This window comes from Sciurus carolinensis, chromosome 4 (assembly GCF_902686445.1).
Source record: "Sciurus carolinensis chromosome 4, mSciCar1.2, whole genome shotgun sequence".
Taxonomy (NCBI): Eukaryota; Metazoa; Chordata; class Mammalia; order Rodentia; family Sciuridae; genus Sciurus; species Sciurus carolinensis.
In genome coordinates, this window is record NC_062216.1 from 167,765,699 (window position 1) to 167,785,790 (window position 20,092).

At 53.6% G+C, this 20,092-nt stretch overlaps 2 protein-coding genes and 1 long non-coding RNA gene across 4 annotated transcripts; 2 read left to right on the forward strand and 1 right to left on the reverse strand.

The window, feature by feature from the left end:
- The first annotated feature begins 2,345 nt into the window (after positions 1–2,345).
- Positions 2,346–7,635, forward strand: LOC124983829 (DNA dC->dU-editing enzyme APOBEC-3C-like). Its single transcript, XM_047551437.1, has 4 exons — positions 2,346–2,663; positions 3,787–3,943; positions 4,929–5,211; positions 5,293–7,635. Exons 1-4 carry the CDS (start codon positions 2,533–2,535, stop codon positions 5,412–5,414), a joined length of 693 nt encoding a protein of 230 aa, XP_047407393.1. The 5' UTR covers positions 2,346–2,532; the 3' UTR covers positions 5,415–7,635.
- On the reverse strand, positions 7,428–14,508 carry LOC124983831 (uncharacterized). The gene is made up of 5 exons (XR_007108500.1): positions 14,187–14,508; positions 13,923–13,966; positions 10,421–13,841; positions 8,039–8,227; positions 7,428–7,881 (listed from the first exon to the last, which is right to left on the reverse strand). It is a non-coding gene; the product is annotated as an uncharacterized LOC124983831 (long non-coding RNA).
- Positions 10,910–15,892, forward strand: LOC124983830 (DNA dC->dU-editing enzyme APOBEC-3H-like). Of its 2 annotated transcripts, none has more exons than XM_047551439.1 (5): positions 10,910–11,265; positions 13,829–13,982; positions 14,591–14,858; positions 15,135–15,256; positions 15,529–15,892. In XM_047551439.1, exons 2-5 carry the CDS (start codon positions 13,836–13,838, stop codon positions 15,577–15,579), a joined length of 588 nt encoding a protein of 195 aa, XP_047407395.1. In that variant the 5' UTR covers positions 10,910–11,265; positions 13,829–13,835; the 3' UTR covers positions 15,580–15,892. The 2 variants fall into 2 exon arrangements, with proteins under 2 accessions (XP_047407395.1, XP_047407394.1); XM_047551438.1 differs by having other exon boundaries at positions 10,914–11,265; positions 13,747–13,982.
- Positions 15,893–20,092: the final 4,200 nt, after the last annotated feature.

The window sequence follows — 20,092 nt, forward strand, 5'->3', positions numbered from 1 at the left end:
TCAAAGCCAGTGCCTCACGCATGCTAGGCAAGCACTCTACCCCTGAGCCACAACCCAGCCCAGCAATTACACTCTTGGGTATTTATCCCAGACAAATGCAAATTCATGTTCAACACAAAAACCCAGCATGGTGGCACATGCCTATAATCTCAGCCACTGGGAGGCTGAGGTAGGAGGATCACAATTTTAAGAACAGCCTCAGCAACTTACCGAGGCCCTGAGCAACTTAGAACCTGTCTCAAAGTCAAATATAAAAAAGGGCTAGCTCAGTGGTAAAGTGCCTGTGGGTTAAATCTCCAGAACCCCCTCCAAAGAACAAAACATCATATCCATGACATAAATGCTACTCTGTACTCAAGAGAAGCAAGCTATTGACGCATGCAACAATTTGAATGGAACAGTCACAAAAGGTCACATACTGATGTGAATTTATCTGTATTCCTAGAAATGAAATTACACAAACAGAAATTTTTTCCTTTTTTTGTACTGGGATAGAACCCAGGCGCACTCTACCACTAAGCTACATCTCCAGCACTTTTTGTTTTTATTTTGAGATGGGACCTAATTTACTAAGGGCCCTGCTGAGGGCTAGGTTGTTGAGGCTGACCTGGAATGTGGCGATTCTCCTGCCTCAGCCTCCTGAGTCACAAGGATTACAGGTGTGCACCACCAACTCCAGTGGGAAAATGTTTTTTAAAAACCAGCTAAGAGGGCTGGAGACCTAGCTCGATGAGCACCCGCACAGCACACATGAGACCCAGGTTCAATCCCTAGCATGGACAAACACATGAAGAAATAAACATGGTGTAACGAATGTGAATAATGATTATTATCTTCCATTCTTTTAACATGCTAGGGGTTATACTAAATTCTTTTTCTTTGGGGGGGTACCGGGGATTGAACTCAGGGGCACCCAACCCCTGAGTCACATCCCAGCCCTACTGTGTATTCTATTTAGAGACAGGGTCTCACTGAGTTGCTTAGCATCTCACTTTTGCTGAGACTGGCTATATTCTTTACATAAATGAATCACATTTTATTTTCCCAATAACTAGAAGGTGCATATTGTTTATGTCCATTTAAAGATGAGGAATATCAGTGATTCGGAGATGTTAAATAAACGGCCCAAGACCACGCGGGCATAGCTGGGAGCGCCTGGCTGCGAAGCTGGTGTCTTCCTGTCACCCAGAGATAGATTTAGGGGTGCCTCCTGGGTCTAGGTTCTTCACTTCATTTTCTTCTAAGATGTGTCTGTCTCTGATCAGTGCAAGTCTGTGTTTTCTACTGATGTTGTTATCCTCTGCCCATTTGTTCTCCAAGGCAACAGAAAACACCCACCTGGAAAGTTCAACCCTTCAGGGTCACCTTGTGGAGAGGTAGGACCACTTTTCGCCAGAAGAGGGCGCTGTTGCAATCCTAACAGCCTTTCATCAGTCTTCACATAGGGCTCTGCCTTGGGAGGTGCCTCGCACCCCGCAAAGAGCACAGCTTCATCTGGGATAAAACCCAGTTGTAGGACGTGATATTCAGGACGATTATTTGGAGGACACAATGGAAGTTCAAACCAACAAAGAATTCTAGGTTTTAGGCTGGGCTTGGTGGTGAACGCCTGTAATCCCAGTGACTCAGGAGGCTGAGGCAGGAGGATCTCACGTTCAAGACCAGACTCAGCAACTTAGGAAGGCCCTAAGCAATTTAGAGACCCTGTCACAAAATAAAAAGTAAAAAGGGCTGGGGGCGTGGCTCCGTGGTAAGTATCCCTGGATTCAATCCCTGGTACCAAAAAAAAGGAATTCTGGTTTTATCCTTAGATGGATTTAAGCAATTAGAAAGAAAGCTGTGTGTATGCACAGGTGTGTGTGTGTATGCACAGGTGTGTGTGTGTGTGTGTGTGTGCGCGCTCATGCGTGCCCGCGTATGTGAGACATTGTCTTGGTCCACACCACCACCCTGGAGAGTGGGCAGCAAGCCTGCTGTCTGCAGAAGCCCGAGAAGGGGCTGGGCTGTGGAGAAACCACAGCGTGAGGTCTCCCATTCCAGCTCTGCCATCTGCAACCGTCGGCTCCTGAGCTGTCAATCACCAGCGCGGAGTCTTTGTCCCCATCAGTCCCATTGGGGTTAGTGGCTGGGAAGTTGGATGAGGAGACAGATGGGAAGATCAGAATTAGGAACCCAGTCCGTGCCTGCCCTGCCCGGCTCCCAGGCGTGCCTGTCTGGGTGGGCACTGTCCCTGTCCAGCACCCCCCGCTCCCCAGACCCTCCCTCCATTCAGCAGGCAGCCCCGGCTGTGCACAGCCGGGCGCCCCGCAGGCCCGCGCCCTCCTCGGCTCTGGGATCACTTACTTTCGCTTTCCCTTTCGCTTCCTGTGGTCCTGCTGTGGGGAGGTCCTGCCGTCACCTCAGGGGCTGTGCCTCGCTCTGCCCAGCCAGGAACAGAGGGAAGGAGGGGAGGCGTCTGAACCCGAGGCAGAAAAACCACCCCCGGTTCCCCCGCCCGGTGCCAGACCAGGAAGAGGCCGGGGCCTGCCTCGGATGGCCCTGGGTGGTCCCTCACAGATCCATCGGGGGCTTCCAAAGCAATGGCCCTGTAACCAGGAAATGGAGCCCCAGAGCCAGAGACAAGGAGCCTGCCCAGGATGCCACAACTCATCTCCAGCGATCAGGTACCACTAGCTCTATGCCCCCTGCCCAACGCAGCTGTCCTTTCCTGGGGACCCCTGCCGCCACTCCCCCTAGTGCCTCTCTCCTGGTCTTCCTCTCCTGGCTCCCAGGCGGGCTCTCTCCCTCTCCAGGGTGCTCCACGGCACCCTCTCCCTGGAGGGTCTTGGCCAGTTGGTGGGGGAGCCCTGGCCACTTCTGAGTTTGCCACCCCATTTCCGCTCCCAGCCCCGGTGTCATTTCTCCAGAGCTGTCCACAAGTCACCACCCGGGCTACCCCGCCATGGGTTTTCCAGACTTTCCTGGTCTGGTAATCAATCAGAATTAACGCAAAGTCTGATTGAGTGCTGGGCAGTCTGGTTCAGAGCGCTCTGAGGGACTTCACTGTGTGTGGGGGTGGGGAGGGCGAGGAGCCCTGAGACAGAATGAATCATTCTCCAGGAGTCACCTCCACTGTGGGCTCAAGAGGGACTGCAGAGGGTCCCCAGGCTCACCCACAACCTCAGAGATGAGACTTCACCTCTTAGAACTGGACCACCAAGAGGACCGGAGAACCCAAGAATGAATGATCAGGAGATCAGAGAGCAGAAAGTTCCATCCAGACAGCTCACCCCTTCGGGCCTCTGATGTGCCAGCTGGACATGACCTGTTCCGGACAGGGTCCAGCTCCATCGCTAACAGCTCTGCTCCCTGTCGAGTGGGGGCAGCAGGATTGGGGTGGCTCCCCAGGGGTGGGGCGAGGCGCATGAAGCGCTCAGAACAGTGGCTTGTCCGCTTTTTAGGTGTTGCCCTGATTTTTAAAAGTCCAGAAGACACAGCAGTGGGCACAGGTGGAAAGTCGGGAAGGGACTAAAGAGAGATGTTCAAAGCCCGCCTTTGGGAGTGGGGGGGTTGTACCTTTCTTTATGGGTTGGGGACTGAGCAGGCAGGGTGGGAGGGTGGGGGTGTCCCTGGAGAGACCACAGCTGGGACCCAGGGCAGGTCCAACAGGCCCTGGACGGTGGGAATTCTCAGAGCTGTGGAGGGTCAGGGAGCACCCAGAGGACCTGGGGGCCCAGGGGCCGGCTCAGTGGACAGCAGCCTACAGTAACTCGAGGGGACACTCAGCATTTTCTTTTGTGCCTCCAGAAACCAGATAAGGCGCATACATCGAAAGACATTCCTCTTCCACTTTCGGAACCTACGCTGGGCCCTGGGCCGGCACAACACCTTCCTGTGCTACCAGGTGGATAGAGAAGATCGTGACTCCATTGTCCCCTTTCACATGGGGGTCCTGAAAAACCAGGTATTGGCCACACTCTTCTTGTGTGGTAGGCAGGAGCCAAGCCAGCTGGGAACGCAGAAAAAATGATGAGTGAAAAGCCAGATGCTGGGACTCTGGCCCGAGGCTTCTGCCTGACCACCCTGCAATCTGATACCCGTGGCTCTTGACCTCCCCAGACCTTGTCGTGAGGTCTGTGTCCAGCAGTCTGGAGGAAAGAGCCTCAAGCTGGCTGGGCACCGAGCAGCCAGGGTCTTACCGGCCTTCCTGTGTCGGGGGCTGTGGGACCTGCCCCGGCCACATTCCTGATCCCCACCCAGACAGGACCCATCGCCCACGAGGGGGCCGCTGTGCTTCCCCTGCCCCCCGCCCTCTCAGAGCTCGCGCGCGGGGCCTCCCTGGCCCCCCACACGGCAGCTGTGACCAGAACAGAACCGCAGTTGCTGGAGCCAATGCCACCCCTGCAGCCCCCGCACCGCGCGAGCAGTCACACGCCCTCCACGCGCGGCCCGGCCGCCACCCAGGCGCGGCTGTGCCAGGTGCTTTGAGGGGGGCCGGCTTGCTCTGCAGCACAGCCATCTGAGGGGCAGGCGTGGAGTCCTGCCATCACTTCGCTCTCCTGGTGCCCACGGCTTGCGAAGTTGGGGACAGGAGTGGCATTACCTTTGATGGCTTATCTAGTCCAAGTAGCTAGCACGGCACTTCGACATACAAGCAATACGACACTCTTCGTTTCTGTTTTGAAATGAGCTGTGTGTCTTACTGGGACCCAGGTCTCAATTCAGACAAGCCACCGTTCGAGTGCTCGGTAGGCACCTGTGGCCAGGGGCTCCCTGCCCCCTGGGAGGCTGCAGCTCTGTGGAGCTCAGAATGCTGGCCCGGGGACACTGGGAGCTGGCAGCATGGATGGATTCAAGAGGGAAGAAGCAGGAGAGGAGGGTGGGGGAGATGGGGTGGCAGGCCACCCCCCAACAGCCGCTCCAGCTGCGTCCTCCGCCCTGGCCTCCAGGTCCTGCTGGAGACCCGCCTGCATGCTGAGCTGTGCTTCCTCTACTGGCTGCATGACTACCCCGTGCTGTTCCCCAGCCAGCACCTGCACATCACCTGGTATGTCTCCTGGAGCCCCTGCTGCGACTGTGCCGAGCAGGTGGCCGCCTTCCTGGCCAGCCACGCCAACGTGAGCCTGACCATCTACGCGGCCCGCCTCTATTACTTCTGGAGAACTGAGCACCAGGAGGGGCTGCGCAAGCTGCAGCGGGAAGGAGCCAGGGTGAGGGTCATGTCCCTCGCAGGTGAGGAGCCGTGGGCGGCACGCCTGGCAGGGTGGCGGGCAGACTGGCGGGCGCTGACGGCATCCTCCTCTCTGGTCGCAGAGTTCAAGCACTGCTGGGAGAACTTCGTCTACCCGCACGATGGAAGGCCGCTCAGGCCGTGGAAGAGACTGTTTAATAATTGTCACTTCCAGGCCAAGAAGCTGCAGAAGATTCTCCAATGAGGGGCTTCCTCGGGCGACTCCCGCGGCTGTCCCTCCACCCCTCCAGCCTCCTCTGGCCTTTCCCTGGGGACCAAACTCCCCTGCCCTCCAGGCCTGGCCTCCCACGGTTTCTCCTGCCCTCTGGGGCTGCCTGGGGGGCTCCCACCACCTGCCCTCCTCCGCTTTCCCAAGGTGCCCTCCCCTGGGCCCCTCGCTTCCTCCAAAGCATCCTCCTGCACCTGCAGGGTCCCTCTCCCCTGCCACCACCTGCATCACCTGGTTCCTCCCATCACAATGATACCAGTCACAGGAAGTTCTGACGCGGTGACAATAAAAATGAAACCAGGCTGGGTGGGACCAGGTGCAGTGGCACACGCCCCTGTAATCCCCGCGACTCAGGAGGCTGAGGCAGGAGGATTGCGAGTTTGAAGCAACCTCAGCAACTCAGCAAAGCCCTGTCTCAGGGAAAAAAAAAAAAATTAAAAAAGACCTGGGGATGTGGCTTGTTGGTAGGCCCCTCTGGCACCAAAAAAGGAGGAAAGAGAGGGAAGGAGACCAGGTCAGAGTCCCAGCCCCAGGCCAGGCTGCAACTGGGGAAAGTAGTAAGGAGGGCACCGCACTGACCGGAGGAAGTTCAGGCTGGTCCCCGGCAAAGGACCGGCTGCCCTGGATGGAGCAGCCGAGTGACCTGGGGTCTGTTGCTTCCCACTGGCCACGAGTTCGGGAATGGTTTTAGGAATTTCTTCCTTGTGACAGATCCCTGGGGGCATCTTGGTGCCTCCCAGCGGGTGGGACGTCAGGAAGGTGTCGGTGGGATAAAGGTGAGGGTTAAGGCCAGAGAACTCCTCTGCCCCTTTGTCCCCAGTACCGGGACCTAGTTACCAGCCCGAGTGTAAATGGGTTCGGGCAGAAGCATGAAATGACAAGGGGGTCCAAGGCCTTCGAGGCTGACTTGATTTCTCAGAGAATGAGCTTCTGGGATACAATGACTTGGATTCTATAACGAGATGCCACCAGCCAGGTACTCAGACCCCAGAATCTGCTGTCTCACTGTTTGGAGACTGGCAGCCCAAGACCGGCAGCCTTCCGGGGCTTCTTTCCCTGGCCTGAGGGGTCGTGGCAGGCTGTATCCGCTCGCGAGCTGCCGGGGACCCTGCCCTGCTCCCGGACAGAATCAGGTGGTAACGTGGCTGCTTCAGCATGTCTGACTAGCAGCTGTCCTCCTGGGAGGGACCAGCAGAGTCCCCAGCACAGGCCCAGGCCAGGCTGGTTCAGGCCCCTGGAGAAAAAGAAGTAGGTAGAGGCCTTTCTGGAGATTCAGGCCTCCAGGCAGCCTGCTCCACACCAGGCACGGCTCCTGCTGGGGGCACATCTCCCTTCTTCCCAGAGGGTCAGCGCGTTTTCCATTTCTGCTCGCAGGAGCTCCCACGTCCAGAGAAGTCACAATGGTCTCAAGGGAAAGGCCAGAAAAGGGCTCTCCCTTCTCCATCCATCCCACTCTTCAGTCTGAGATGGTGAGACCTGTGCGGGGACACAGGGCCAATGCACTCCTGGCCTCCATTTGCCACCAGGGATCAAAGCAGAAAGACCTTGGCTTCAGTGCCGGGCACAGTGGCACATGCCTGTAATCTCAGTGGCTCGGGAGGCTGAGGTAGGAGGATCGCGAGTTCAAAGCCAGCCTCAGAAAAGAAAGGTGCTAAGCAACTCAGTGAGCCCCTGTCTCTAAATAAAAAACATGGAAGGGCCGGGGTGTGGCTCAGTGGTCGAGTGCCCGTAGTTCAATCCCCAGAATCAAAAGGAAAAATAAATAAATAAAAAATGTTGAGGACCCACCACAATGACCTGTTCCCAGGTCCCAAACTCATGTTCTGTCCCATCCCCATATGGTCTCTGAGCAGCTACAGCTGCTCACCCCCATCACAGGACAGAGAGGTCGATACAGAATGCAGCGTCAATATAAAAACAACTTTGGCTGCAGGTGACCCTCTGACCAGTGTTAGCATAAAAGGACGGAACTGTGTTTAAACTTCACGGATCAGCAGAGCCTTTATTCAGCAATGGAGTTGTGCCTCTGATGGACCCACTTTCCTGGTGGAAAAGGAGTCACTGAGCAAAGCGGGAGCCTGTGCTTACGTCACTTACACTGAGAGGTGACTTGATTAAAGACAGAGCGTGTCAGTTTGGGCATTCAGGAATTTGGGATCTGTTTTTACTGGGCCAGATGGAGGCCTGGGGTCAGCAGTCAGTATCTGGGGAAGGATTTGTTTTGGGAAGGATCAATGCCTTGGCCTCCTCCCAGAGACCATCATTCCAGCCTCGACGGTATCTCCTCCCCAGGGAGAGAATGTCCTGGGAAAGGATCAATGTTGTGGAGGTGTTGCCTTCCGCCTTGCTCCCTCTCCCCAGGACACACTATTTGGGGGTTTGTCAAGTTTCCATATCCATCTACCACGCCTCCCTCTGCCGGCCTCGGAGTTAAGGGGCCCACCTAGGAAGAGAAAAGCATACCTTTGAAATGCACCTGAAGACAGTTACCATTCCCAAGCCTCAGCCCCCTAGAAAGCAGCCCTCTCCCCTGCGTACAGCTCCTTTGTTAAGGGAGCCAGCAGGAGCAGGCCACTCGAAGCCTCCCTGAACTTTCTTACCTGACAGACTAGTCCTACCAAGTCACCAAGTCAAAGTTCCTGGGTCCGGCAGCAAATCCAGGGGGAAGCTCAGCTGTTTGATGTTGACAAACGCCCTATTGTGCAGATCTGATCTCCTCTCCTGGAATGGCCCAGCTCATTCTGGAATCTTCCACGGGCTGTGGCCCTGTCACCGGCTCTTAAAAACAACTAACAAAGAGAGGGCTACTAAGGATTATTTGCTGTGTTGATTCACCCAGCAAGGAGGCTACCCCGGGACAGAGTAGCAGGGAAGCCCAGGGCTGAACAGCATGTAAGTGGTTTTTTGAAACAAGATTAGCATATTCATAAGCTACATAGCAATCTTCCCTTGTAACCAAAAGCTCGGTCCTTGTCCCCGGTGCCAATTAATACCAATTTTAAAATGAGGACACGGTTTTGAGAAAAAGGAAAAAAGTTTTATTGCTTGGCTAGCAGAGGAGAAACACGGGACTCTTGTCCCTGAGGCTGAGATTCTGCCCTTCAGGGAAAACAGGGCTTTTAAAGAAGCTACTCAAAGGCCACATTTCAGGTGTGCCCTGATGGGGGGGTCCCAGGTGCGCCCTGAAAGTGTGTGGAAGTTCACATCTCAGGTCTTCCGGCAGACAACTCCTTCCTGTGGTGGGTGTGTTCAAGGACAACTGACCAGGGGCGGAAAGGAGACCAGTCCCCCTCATCTTGTTGGGGAGGGGGAGAGGAGAGAAGGGGGGAAAGCACGTGTCCCTTTAAAAATACGCCTCGGAGCAAGGAGGGCTGCCTGGCTGCGGTCACATCCTTCCATCAGCTGCAGTTTGCACAGGGTCAAAACGCACCTGAAATTGTGTCGGGTTGCTGCCCTTCCACGCAAGCCTTTTAACATGTAAACGTATTTAAACGAGGGTCTTGGGTACGTTGGACCCCTGTTGGGGACTCTCCCGCTGTTTGTCTTGAATGAAGGGTGGGGGTGGGGCGGTGCTTCCTGCCAGTGACCTCAAGCCGATCAACAGTCACCAGCTTAAACTTACCCTGTGCTCCCGCCTCAGCCCGCCCCAGGACATTAGGACCCACAGGGTAGAAGGGACAGAGTTCCTGTGGCCCTTTAAACTGAAGCCCCTGTTACCCAGGGCCTGGGGGCAGGGGGTGGGAGGTAAGGGGAGCGGGTCCTCGTCCCTCAGGATTCAGCTTTCACAGATGCTCTGGGTTTTCCTGGTTCTGTTTTGTTGCTCTTAACCTGAGGACCCTGGTTCAACCCGCCACGGGCAGAGCTTCTGGAAGGCACCCTCCAAGTCCAGCTCCTTGAGCCCAGACCTGGGAGGCCCTGCAGGGGTGGCAGCTACCCTCCCTTTGTGCCACTTCCCCCACTCCTTTCCTGGGATCCTAGAGGGACTAGAAGCAGCTAGTTGTGGGGGAGGAGCAAGCAGCCAGGCAGACCTGGCCAGCACTCAGTTCTGCCATTTGTTTGCTGTGTGATCTCAAGAGAGTATCTAAGCCTCTCTGTGCTTAAGAACTCCCCTGAGATCATGGTCAGAGCCTGATCTTCCCCTCCTGATGCTGTTGGGGCACCGGCTCTGTCAACACACCTGCCTTCTTTGGGGCAAGAGATGAAATCCTGTATCCCAAGCTCCCACCATCTCTGCATCATGTACAGAGTCCTGCTGAGAAACTGGCCAAAACAAGACAGACGTGCCGAGCAGGGACAGTGCTGTGCCAGGTCTGGACCCAGCTGAGGGGGGTCGAGTGGTGGAGCGAGGCTCAGACTGTCCAGCACCCAGGGAGTGGAACAGGGTCCACTTCTCCTTTTGAATGTAGCTGAGGCTTATTTTCAAAAGGGACAAGTTTCCTTTTCCTCCTCTCCCTCTCCCCTCCCTAACCTGGGGTCAGGGAACAAGATGACCCTGAGCGCTCTGTGCTCCACAGGAAGGAGAGGCCTGCTGAGGACCTGGATGACTGTCTCCCAGATTCACAAGTGAACCCCACCGCCATCGAGGACCTTCAAGGAGCGCCCTGGAACGCTGACCAGCGCTCAGCTGGAATGTGACCCTTGAAGCGTCCTTTAAACGCCCGTCCCTCCTGCTGGGCAGGATCTCAGCCTCTGGGACAAGAGTCCCCTGTGCTTCTCCTTTGCTAGCAAAGCAATAAAACTTCTTTTTCCTTTTCCCCAAAACCGTGTCCCTGTTAATGAATTGGCACTGGGGACAAGGACCGAGCTTTCGGCAATAGGAGGGTCATTGTCACGAGCAGTGAGTAAGAGAGGAATGGAGTTTGGTTCCAGCAAACTTGATTCGTGCAATGCACACTCAACTTAGCATTCCCAATAACAGCGAGTCACAATACATGGAAGATTCGCTCCCTTGTTCACCTAGAGTTCAGACTCCACGGACTTACTCAATGCTACGTCTCTTAGCCAAGACGTCAGTCAATAGACAGGGATTCTTCCCAGCCGCAGCCTCTCTCAGCTCCTCGGTGTCCTCGGGTGTCCTCGGGTGTCCCATGAGGCTGGATGTTCGGGATGGCAGGTTGTCATCACTGGAGCGGTGGTCAGTCATCCAGGCTCAGTGACAATGGTCGATGGGCGATGGTGATGGTGTGGACGGCAGCCGGGGTAGTCAAGTGACAGAGTGACGTGGAGTCCTCTGGTCGCGGTGCTGCTGACCGTTTGCTACAGAGGTGCAGGGACTGAAGTAGTGATTTTCAGCCTAGTCACGCTCTGTTCTCGTAGATAGAGGTTCATATCCACACTGGTCCGGCGTCTGCCTTGCCTGGGTCTTATCAGCTTGTTCCACTTGCTTTACAAGCTCAGGCAACTTCCAAATACAGCTTATTACTACTCCGTAGCACACAGCTGTAGCAATTCCCATTACTTCCCTGTCTCCTTACGGTCATCCGCCAGGCCCACACCCTCCCCTCTCTGGAATCACTTTCTCTTTCCCTTTGCGGTCTCCTGGTCCTGATCTTCATCACGGGGCCCCTGCTGTGCCCAGCCAGGGACAGAGGGAAGGACAGAAGGTGGTCTGAGCCTGAGGAAGCTAAGCCACCCTAGGCCCTCCCACCAAGCCAGGAAGAAGGTGGGGCGTGCACTCGGTGCCCTGGGAGTTCACTCAGCAGCAGATCCATCAGGGGGCTTCCAAAGCACCGGCCCTGTACCCAGGAAATAGGGCCCAGCCTCAGAGAAGAGAGCAGAACAGGGACAAGCCTGTCCCAGAGGCCGCAGGGGCTGCTCCACAGATCAGGTAGGTGAAGGGCCTGAGAGGAGAGGTGGGCAGGGACTCAGGGAGGGAAAGTGCCCTAGGGCCCTGTCGCCCTGGTGACCCAGGCAGGGAGGTGGTGTGTAGGAGGACAGTCACTGACAGGGACTTTCCCAAGGCCTTAGGAGAGGGAACTGGAACCAGATCGCACAGTTCTCTGCTTTTCGAGCCTCAGACTCGATGAAGCCCCCCTTGCGGCTCCCCCACTTCCTGTGGCTCCTGTCCCAGGACAGCTTCAACAGGGCTGCGGGGTCTTCTCGAAGTCCTTTCTCAAGCTCAGCCACAGACTCGAGGTGGCTGAACGATTAAGATGATGTTTGCAGGCAGCTACAAAGTACCTTTATAAACATTATTGTCCAGACTTACACACTTCTGCCATTTGTGCTTCGTGGAGGAAAAACTCCAAACAAGACGGGAACGACATTGTTTCCCGTGAACAAACATGATATATACCAACGTGAGACTGAAGGCAAATTGCTCTTAAAGTAATTCTGCCACGTCATTTCCAGCATACCTGTTCTTTTAGCGCTTCAAGGCCAAGGTTCTTAATTTGCTGTTAAGAATGACTTTCTAAAATCGTGTTGAAATACTTCAGCCCTGACTGCCCAGGGCTGGGGGGTTTCCCAGAGCGTGGGGGCTCTAGAGCTAAGGCGGAAAGTCCCAAGCGATAGAAAGCTCGAGCTGCGATTGGGTTTGGTTTTATCCCTCACCCTGAGGGCGGCAGGGTGCCAATCACCTGATGTGGGGCTGACCAGCCACTTACCCAAGGCTGGTGCCAGCCCTTCAGCACTGCATCTGAATCCACCTGAAACCTTCCTAATGGGCACAGGAGATGTCAAAACCAGGTTTCCACTGATGACATCAGTGGCCTTGTTAATGAGCACACCGCACGCTAGCAGGGGTCTGGTTACTGGTGCAGAGGGCCGTGTCTTCAGGAGGTCGGTGCTGGCCACACGGCCATAGGAAGTGGCCTCAGTTGCACCTGTGGTCTGTGCCTTAAGGACCAGCACCCTGAATTCTGGGTCCAGACACGGTTTCTGAGGGTTGGATGGTCAGCCAAGTTGCATTTGCCTAGGGCACTGTTGGAACGCCCAGAAGGACAGAGCTGGGTCTCCTCTGAGCTTCCTAAGCAGCTGTCAGGACTGGCATCCACTTAACTCAATCATAATGTCCTCGTGGTGTGGGGCTCTGGCCCAAGCATGCCCCAGCGGCCTTCCGGTGGGGTAGTAGCAATTCTGTCCACGTATCCAGAAGAATCCAGTAGAGCCGCAGCTCAGTGGAAGGGCACCTGCCTAGCATGCACACGGCCCTGGGTTCAAGCCCCAGGGTCACCCAGGGTGTTGTGAGCGCTGGAGGGTTCTTGTCTCATACACCCAAGGAATAAAGTGTGCAGGCGACAGAGGGTGAGAATTCAGCAGCAGATTTGTTAGAAGCCAGCAAGGAAAGCTCCCAGAGCAAAGGAGGAGTCCCAAAGAGGCCACTGCTGGTGGCCCTCTGTCTAGGGACTTTTGTCCTGTTTCGCTGGGGAATTAACCTCTCACTGGAAAGTCCCCTGAGGGTCCTCTTTCTCTGACTCCAACGAAGGCATATGATTTTAGTCTCTCGTTCCCATGACGGATGGTTTCACGTGTTTGTTAACCTGAGTTTGTCTGGTACTTGTTCCTTAAAACACAAGCACTGCTTGGGTCCAAAACAGCTCCTTGGGGTGGACTAGTGTTAGGGTGGCCAAGGAAGCCAGGGGCAACCGCAGCAAGTACTGGCACAATGTGCCAGGGGACCTTCAGTCCAGCACCATTAGCTTGGGGTTTTAGTCTGGGGTGGCGGACCCCATTCTCGAGGTCCCCCTTTCTATCTGCCTGTCAGAAACCCGTCTCCTGCCTCGCCAGCACTACCCGCTCACCCGGGGTCCAGCGGCTCTCATGCCACTCTTGCCAGGTCGCCTTGCAATATGATATTAAAAAGGGAAAAAGTGAGACAGAAAACTGAATCCTCTAAAGAGTGTCATTGCAAGTAGGGAGAGGAAAACCCAAGTCAGTCCTTCCACAGAAAGTCTCCGTCACGATACTCCCTTAGGGACAAGTTTTGTTTGGACCTTGCCTCTGGGTTCCTGGTGCACAGGAATGGTGGTCCAGGGGTGAAGAGCAGAGACCCAGAGTCAGAGGAAACACACCGGTTTCCATTCGAAAGGTTCAGACTTTGGAATGTTGGGGTCCAGATGTCTGTGCGACTCTGGGGGTGGTGGCTCCAGACAAAGGGGCGAGTTTCACAGATCACAGTTAGGGAGGGACGTCCCCCCCAGCCCAGGCCGAAGGGTGCCTGGATGGGGTGTCCCCACAAAATGATCAAGCCTGGGCTGCATCAGCAGAGGGGAGGCCGGGAGGCAGTGGGCACTCCTGAGAGAAGTGGCCCAGGGCCGCAGCTCCTGGCAGCCGCTGCTCCTTCCCTCCTGCTCCTCTCTCACCGCAGAGTTGATTCCAGAGGTGATCTGAGCCAGCGCAGGGTGGCTCCAGGGACGCCCTCCGCACCTCCAGTTTTCTCCGTTGCACAGAGGTGTCATGAAGCTGCTAAAACAAGAAACATTCTGCATCCAGTTTAACAACCACCGCCGGGTCCCCTGGCCCCACCACCGCCGGAAGACCTACCTGTGCTACCAGCTGCAGCTCAACGGCGTCACGTATGCCTCAGACTACCTTCGAAACAAGGTCCCAGCAGGGCTCAGGGCTCAGGGCTCGAAGGTCCCGAACAGCCTTTCAACCCCCACCGCCTCCCTGACCTTTGCTGGGTCCCAGCCCGCAGCTCTGTACGTTCTGTCCCATCCTTGGACCCCACGGGGCTGTGCCCCCCGACCCCAGAGCGCTCTTCCCGGCCCTCCAGGAGAAGCTAACGTCTGCTCACGGCCATCTCACCTCAGTGCTGCTCTGGAGGAACCAGAGTCCTGGTCCGCAGTCTGAGCTCCTCCCAGATCTCCTTGGTGGCCCACCTGCCTTGGGCTGTCCCCTGGTCTCCCAGCCTGACATCGCCCAGCAATTCCCCTCCCACCTGCTCCTGGGCTGAAACACTTTCGGACACTCCTGAGCAAGTGTCCCAAGGAGGGGCCCTGATGGAGCCATGGGGGTGTGGTCTGTCTGCTGACCCCTCCCCTCTGGGGACTGGGATCCCCGTCCAATCTAGAAAAAGCCATGGGATTTGGGAGGTTGAGTGAGCCCTGGAAGGAGGTCCTTGTCCCATGCTGGACAAGACTCCCACACTCACGTGACACGGGCCTCTGCCTTCTAACCTTCCTTCTCTCTGTGGGGATTCCCCTCTCCAGAGAGGTCGCCATGCAGAAATTCGCTTTGTTGAAAAGATCCGTTCCCTGAAACTGGACAAAGACAAGAACTACGACATCACCTGTTACCTCACGTGGAGCCCCTGCCTACACTGTGCCCGGGAGCTGGTCGACCTCAAGAGAAGCCACCGGCACCTGACGCTGCAGCTCTTCACCTCCCGCCTCTACTACCACTGGTTCCAGAAGTTTCAGGAAGGGCTGCATCTTCTGTATACATCCCAGGTTCCGGTGATCGTCATGGGTTTCCAAGGTAGGAAGGAGGGACCCAAGCTGTCAGAGGACAGGGCAGTGTCCCCAGGAACAAGGGGACAAGGGGAGGCGCCATGAGGGCAGGGCAGGTGGACAGGAGAGATGCTGGGCAGGAGGGAAGGCAGGAGGACCCGAGGGACATGGGGAAGGAGGAAGGTGGAGCATAAGAAAGGAGGACCCTAGGGACGGGACGAGGCCCTGGAGAGGAAGGTGGAGCAGAAGAGGACCCTGCCCGGTGGCTGTGGTTCCCAGCCAACCAGCCTCCGCTGCGTTTCAGACTTCTCCGACTGCTGGGACAGGTTCGTGGACCACCAGGGGAGAGCCTTTGGGCCTGAGTGCTGGGACGGTCTGGAGCAACGCAGCAAGAACATACAACAACGACTCAATCGCATCCTCCAGGTGAGACCTGTCACCGCCCCCGGCCACCTCGGGCCACCGCCTGTTCCCTCCGTCCTCTCCAGCTCCCTCCTCCTCCTCTCTCCCGCAGCCCCCACATGTCTGTCTTTTCCTCTCCCAGTTCCTGCTGGCCTCCCGTTTCTCAGGGCTCCTGTCCCCTCTCTGTGCCTCCCAAGGCCCCTGGCGGGCCTGTCCCTCTCCTTCCGGAGCTGCTTCTCTTCCTCACGGGGGTTCCTCACCCACCCGCACACCCTGACTTGTTCATCTCTCCACAGTCCTGGCATGAGGCGGCTTTAGAAGACGACTTCAGGAATTTGCGGATTTGAGCCGCATCACCCTGAGCAAGGAGGTACTCCAGGAACACAGCGGACCCGCACCGGCAGCTGGCAAGGAGGTGCCGCGCCCCACAAGTCCAGAAAATTCCTCTGTCCACCTTCATTTATTTGTTTTATAAGTGGGTGCCTAATTTTATAATTAAAACACTTAAGGTCATTTGAAAGTCTGTAAAAACTGGGTTATTTTTTAAGGAGGAGATCAGGGCTTTCCCTCATAAAAATGAGAATAAAGGATATCTGTTCTAAATCATTAAGGGGGGGGGACATTTGGAGAATTCCCTGTAGAGTGTGGAACAGTTGGATCATTTTGTGGTCCCAGTGTCCTCTGTCCCTTCTCAGTCTCTAGTTATGTATCTAAATAAATAGATTAAAACTACTGAGCACAGGTGCTCTGTGGAGATGAATTTTAAAAATGAAAGCAAAAACAACTTGGAATTGCATTATTCAGACTTCTCAGTTAAAGCAACAAGCAGCAACTGCACCCAACTAAAACAAAGCAAAGCAAAAATTTAATTAAAAACATGTTGGTGCCAAGCTCAGTGGTGCACGCCTGTAATCCCAGCGGCTCAGGAGGCTGAGGCAGGAGGATCACAAGTTCAAATCAGCCTCAGCAAAAGAGAGGCACTAAGTGACTTGGTGAGACCCTGTCTCTAAATAAAATACAAAAATAGGTCTGGGGATGCAGCTTAGTGGTCCAGTGCCTCTGAGTTCAGTCCCCAGTACCCTACTGCCAAAAAAAAGAAAAGAAAGAAAAGAAAAAAGATGTTGGTGGCTCACTGAGAATCCAGGGAAGATAGAGGATGACATTGGGAGGCTTCAAAGTCAGAAAGGAGCCTGAAGTTCTGCTGCAAAGCTGGTCTCCTTAACACAGCACAGTTGTGGTGGCAAGACATGCACCACCCACACCTGGACACAGGATACCACCCAGAACTACTGCCTGGTCACCTCCACTGTAAACACCCCTCCAGAATGCAGAAAGGAATCAGTTGCAATAAATAATGCACATGGCACGGGATGAAAGAGGAAAATCAAAAGTACCACACTAAATGTGAACAGAACAAATTCTGCCTTGTTGTTTAACAAGAATCATCTATAAAAAGAAAAGAAGAGAAATAGCAGCTGAAGATAAAGGAAAGAGATACCACGCAAATTAAAATTGAAGAAGAAAGCAAGAGTGGCACTATTAAAAGGTGGCGTTGAAGGCATCCAACAGGGTAAAGAGGGACTGAATGTGACGACAGAAAGGAACAATTAAAACCAAGATCTAGGCCAGGCTTGGTGATGCACACCTATAATCCCAGCAGCTCAGGAGACTGAAGCAGGAGGATTGCAAGTTCAAAGCCAGCCTCAGCAACTTAGTGAGACCCTAAGCAACTTAGCAAGACCCTGTCTCAAACTAAAAAATAAAAAGTGCTGGGGATGTGGCTCAGTGGTCAAGCAACCTGAGTTCAGTCCTGTACCCCAAAAAATGAAAGCCACAGAGGTAATCTGTTTGCACAGGAGTATCCAGAAAGTTGTTTCCCCAGGACTTTTTCCACTATGTTCACCTGCTAGGCACTCTGAGGCCACCGTAGCTGTGGCCCAAGGAGGCCTGTCTCCTGCTTGAGCAGGCAGCAGATCTTGGCTTCACCCAAGGTCTGTAGATGTAGGTGGTGTAGATTCTTCAGGAACGAAGGATGCTGGGCTTAGGTGGTTACGGAGGCTTCTACTGACACTCAGAGAAGGCGTGGGAGACCAGGCAGTGTAAGCAGGCTCAGAGTCCCTGCAGTCCCCCCTGAGAGGGCAATGTGTGATTCTGTGATGGCAAATTTGAAGCTGGATGGAGACCCCAGGCGTTAAGAGATGCCAGTGATGCAAACTGTCTTCTGAAGGAAACTGCTGGCTGCAAAGAGTGCCAGGTCAACAGAGAGGCAATGGGTCCTACGACCAGCAAGGTCCAGAGCAGGACTGCCAAAGCCCACCATGTGCCACAGATGCCGGATGTGGCTCTACAGGAAGTGTTTGCCCCTCTGTGTTTAGGTCTTGCCTTGGTCCCACCCCTCTTTCTGTGCCTCTATTTCTACCCTTTGGGACAGAAATGTTTACTCTGCTATTATATATTGGATATCTGGAACTCGTTTTGATCTTCCAGGGACTCACCACTGAGAGTTTTCTTTGAGTTTCACTTGAGATTTTGGACGGGAACTTTGGGGCAATGCAGGAACTGTTGAGACTATGGAGACTCTTGGAGATGGACTAAGTTCCTTTTGCACTGTGGGATGGGCATGAGCTTTGGGGTGGGGCAGGGGCAGAGTTATGGTTTGGATACGAGGTGTCCCCCAAAAGTTCCTGTGTTAATCAGAAATATCCAGAGGTAAAATAACTAGGTTATGAGTCGCGACCTGATCAGTTCATCTGAGTCTGAATGGACTGAGAAGTGACCGTAGGCAGGTGGGGCGTGGCTGGTGGAGATGGGTCACTGGGGTGTGCCTTGAAGGGTTCATCTTTCTGCACCTCTGCTTCTCTCCTTCCTGGCTGCTAGTTGCTGAGCAGTTTCCCTCTGCCGCGACCTTGTGCCACGATGCTCTACCTCACCTAGAGCTTAGAATGCTGGAACCAGCTGACCATGGACTGAACCTCAGAAAGCATGAACCAAAACAATCTTTTCCTCCTCTAAGTTGTTCTTGTTGGGTATGTTAGTCAGCAAGGAGAAGCTGACTAACACGGAGGCAAAAGAGCTGTACACAGAAAACTATAAAACTCTGCTGAAAGAAACTGAAGGAGACACAAAAGGAAAGACATCTGTGCTCATGAACCAGAAGACTTAATATTGTTAAAATATCAATGCTTCTCAAAGTAATATACCTATCTAATGAAATCCTTATCAAAATTCCAATGGTTTTGTTTTTGCAAAAATAGAAAAAAAAATTATATCAAAATTCATATGGAGTCTGAAGGGAACCCCCACCCTGCGAAATTACCAAAATAATCTCGAAAAAGAACAAAGCGGGAGTCTTCACACTTCCTGATTTCAGAATATATTGAGAGCTCCAGTAATCAAGTCGGTGTGATTTTTGCTTGGCATAAAGACAGACACAGAAGTCAATGGAACAGACTAGAGAATCCCCAATGAATGTTCCTGTTTACAGTTAAATGACCTTCACAACCTTCACAATGGTGGGAAAACCACAAATGGTGTGCAGAAGCTGCATATGCACATTCAGAGTAATGAAGTTAGACCCGTACCATACCCTAAATGCAAAATTTAAATGGATTGGGCTGGGGAGATAGCTCAGTAGGTAGAGTGCTTGCCTTGCAAGCACAAGGCCCTGGGTTCGATCCCCAGCACCACAAAAAAAAAAAAAAAAAAAATTTAAATGAATTAAAGACCAATACATAAGATCTAAAGCTATAAACTTCCTAGAAGAAGGCATAAGGGAAAAGTGTGGTCACACTAGATCAGGCAATGATTTCTTGGATACGAAACCAAAGGCACGGGCAACACAGGTAGAGAAATGATTTAGAAGTGGTGTCCCCCAAAAGCTCACGTGTGACACAATGCAAGAAGACTCAGAGGAGAAATGATTGGGTTGTGAGAGTCTTAACCCAGTCAGTGAATTAATCCCCTGACAGGGATTAACTGAGCGGTAACTGAAGGTGTGGCTGGAGGAGGTGGGGATTGGCGTGGCTTTGGCTATATATTTGTATCTGGCAAGTGGAGTCTCTCTGCTTCCTGATCATGTGAGCTGCTTCCCTCTGCCACACTCTTCCACCATGATGTTCTGCCTCACCTTGAGGCTGGAGGAAAGGAGCTGGCCTTCTATGGACTAAGACCTCTGAAACTGAGCCCTCAAATGAACTTTTCTTCCTTGAAAATTGTTCTGGTCAGGCCTTTTAGTCACAGCAGCGAAAAAGCTGACTAACACTTGGGGCTACCTCAATCTCAAAAATTCTGTGCAGCAAAGGAAATAATAAGAGTAAGATAATAAGAATGAGATAAAATCAGTGCAAATCATTCATCTGATCAGGGTGAATATACAGTATATACAAAGAACTTATACAAATTAAAACAAAAATGTAATCTAATTAGAAGATGGACGGAGGACCTGAAGAGACAATTTCTCAAAGAAGATGTATGAACATCCAATAAGTGTATAGCATGATTCTCAAATGCAAGTCAAATCCACAAAAGCACCTCACACCTGTTAAGATGCCACTGTCCAAACAAAGCAGAATATAACGTGTGGGTAAGAACATGGAGAAATAACTGCTAGTTCCAGTCATGTCCTGCTGGTGTGAACATGAGCTAGCACAGTGACTATGAAAAATGTTGTGGAGCCAGGTGTGGGGATGCACACCTGTAATCCCAGTAACACAGGAGGCTGAGGCAGGAGGATTGCAAATTTGAGGCCAGCCTCAGCAACTTTGCATGACTCTCAGCAACTTAAACCCTTTCTCAAAATAAAAAATTAAAAGGATCGGGATGTAGCTCAGTAGTAGAGTGCCCCTGGGTCAAATCCCCAGT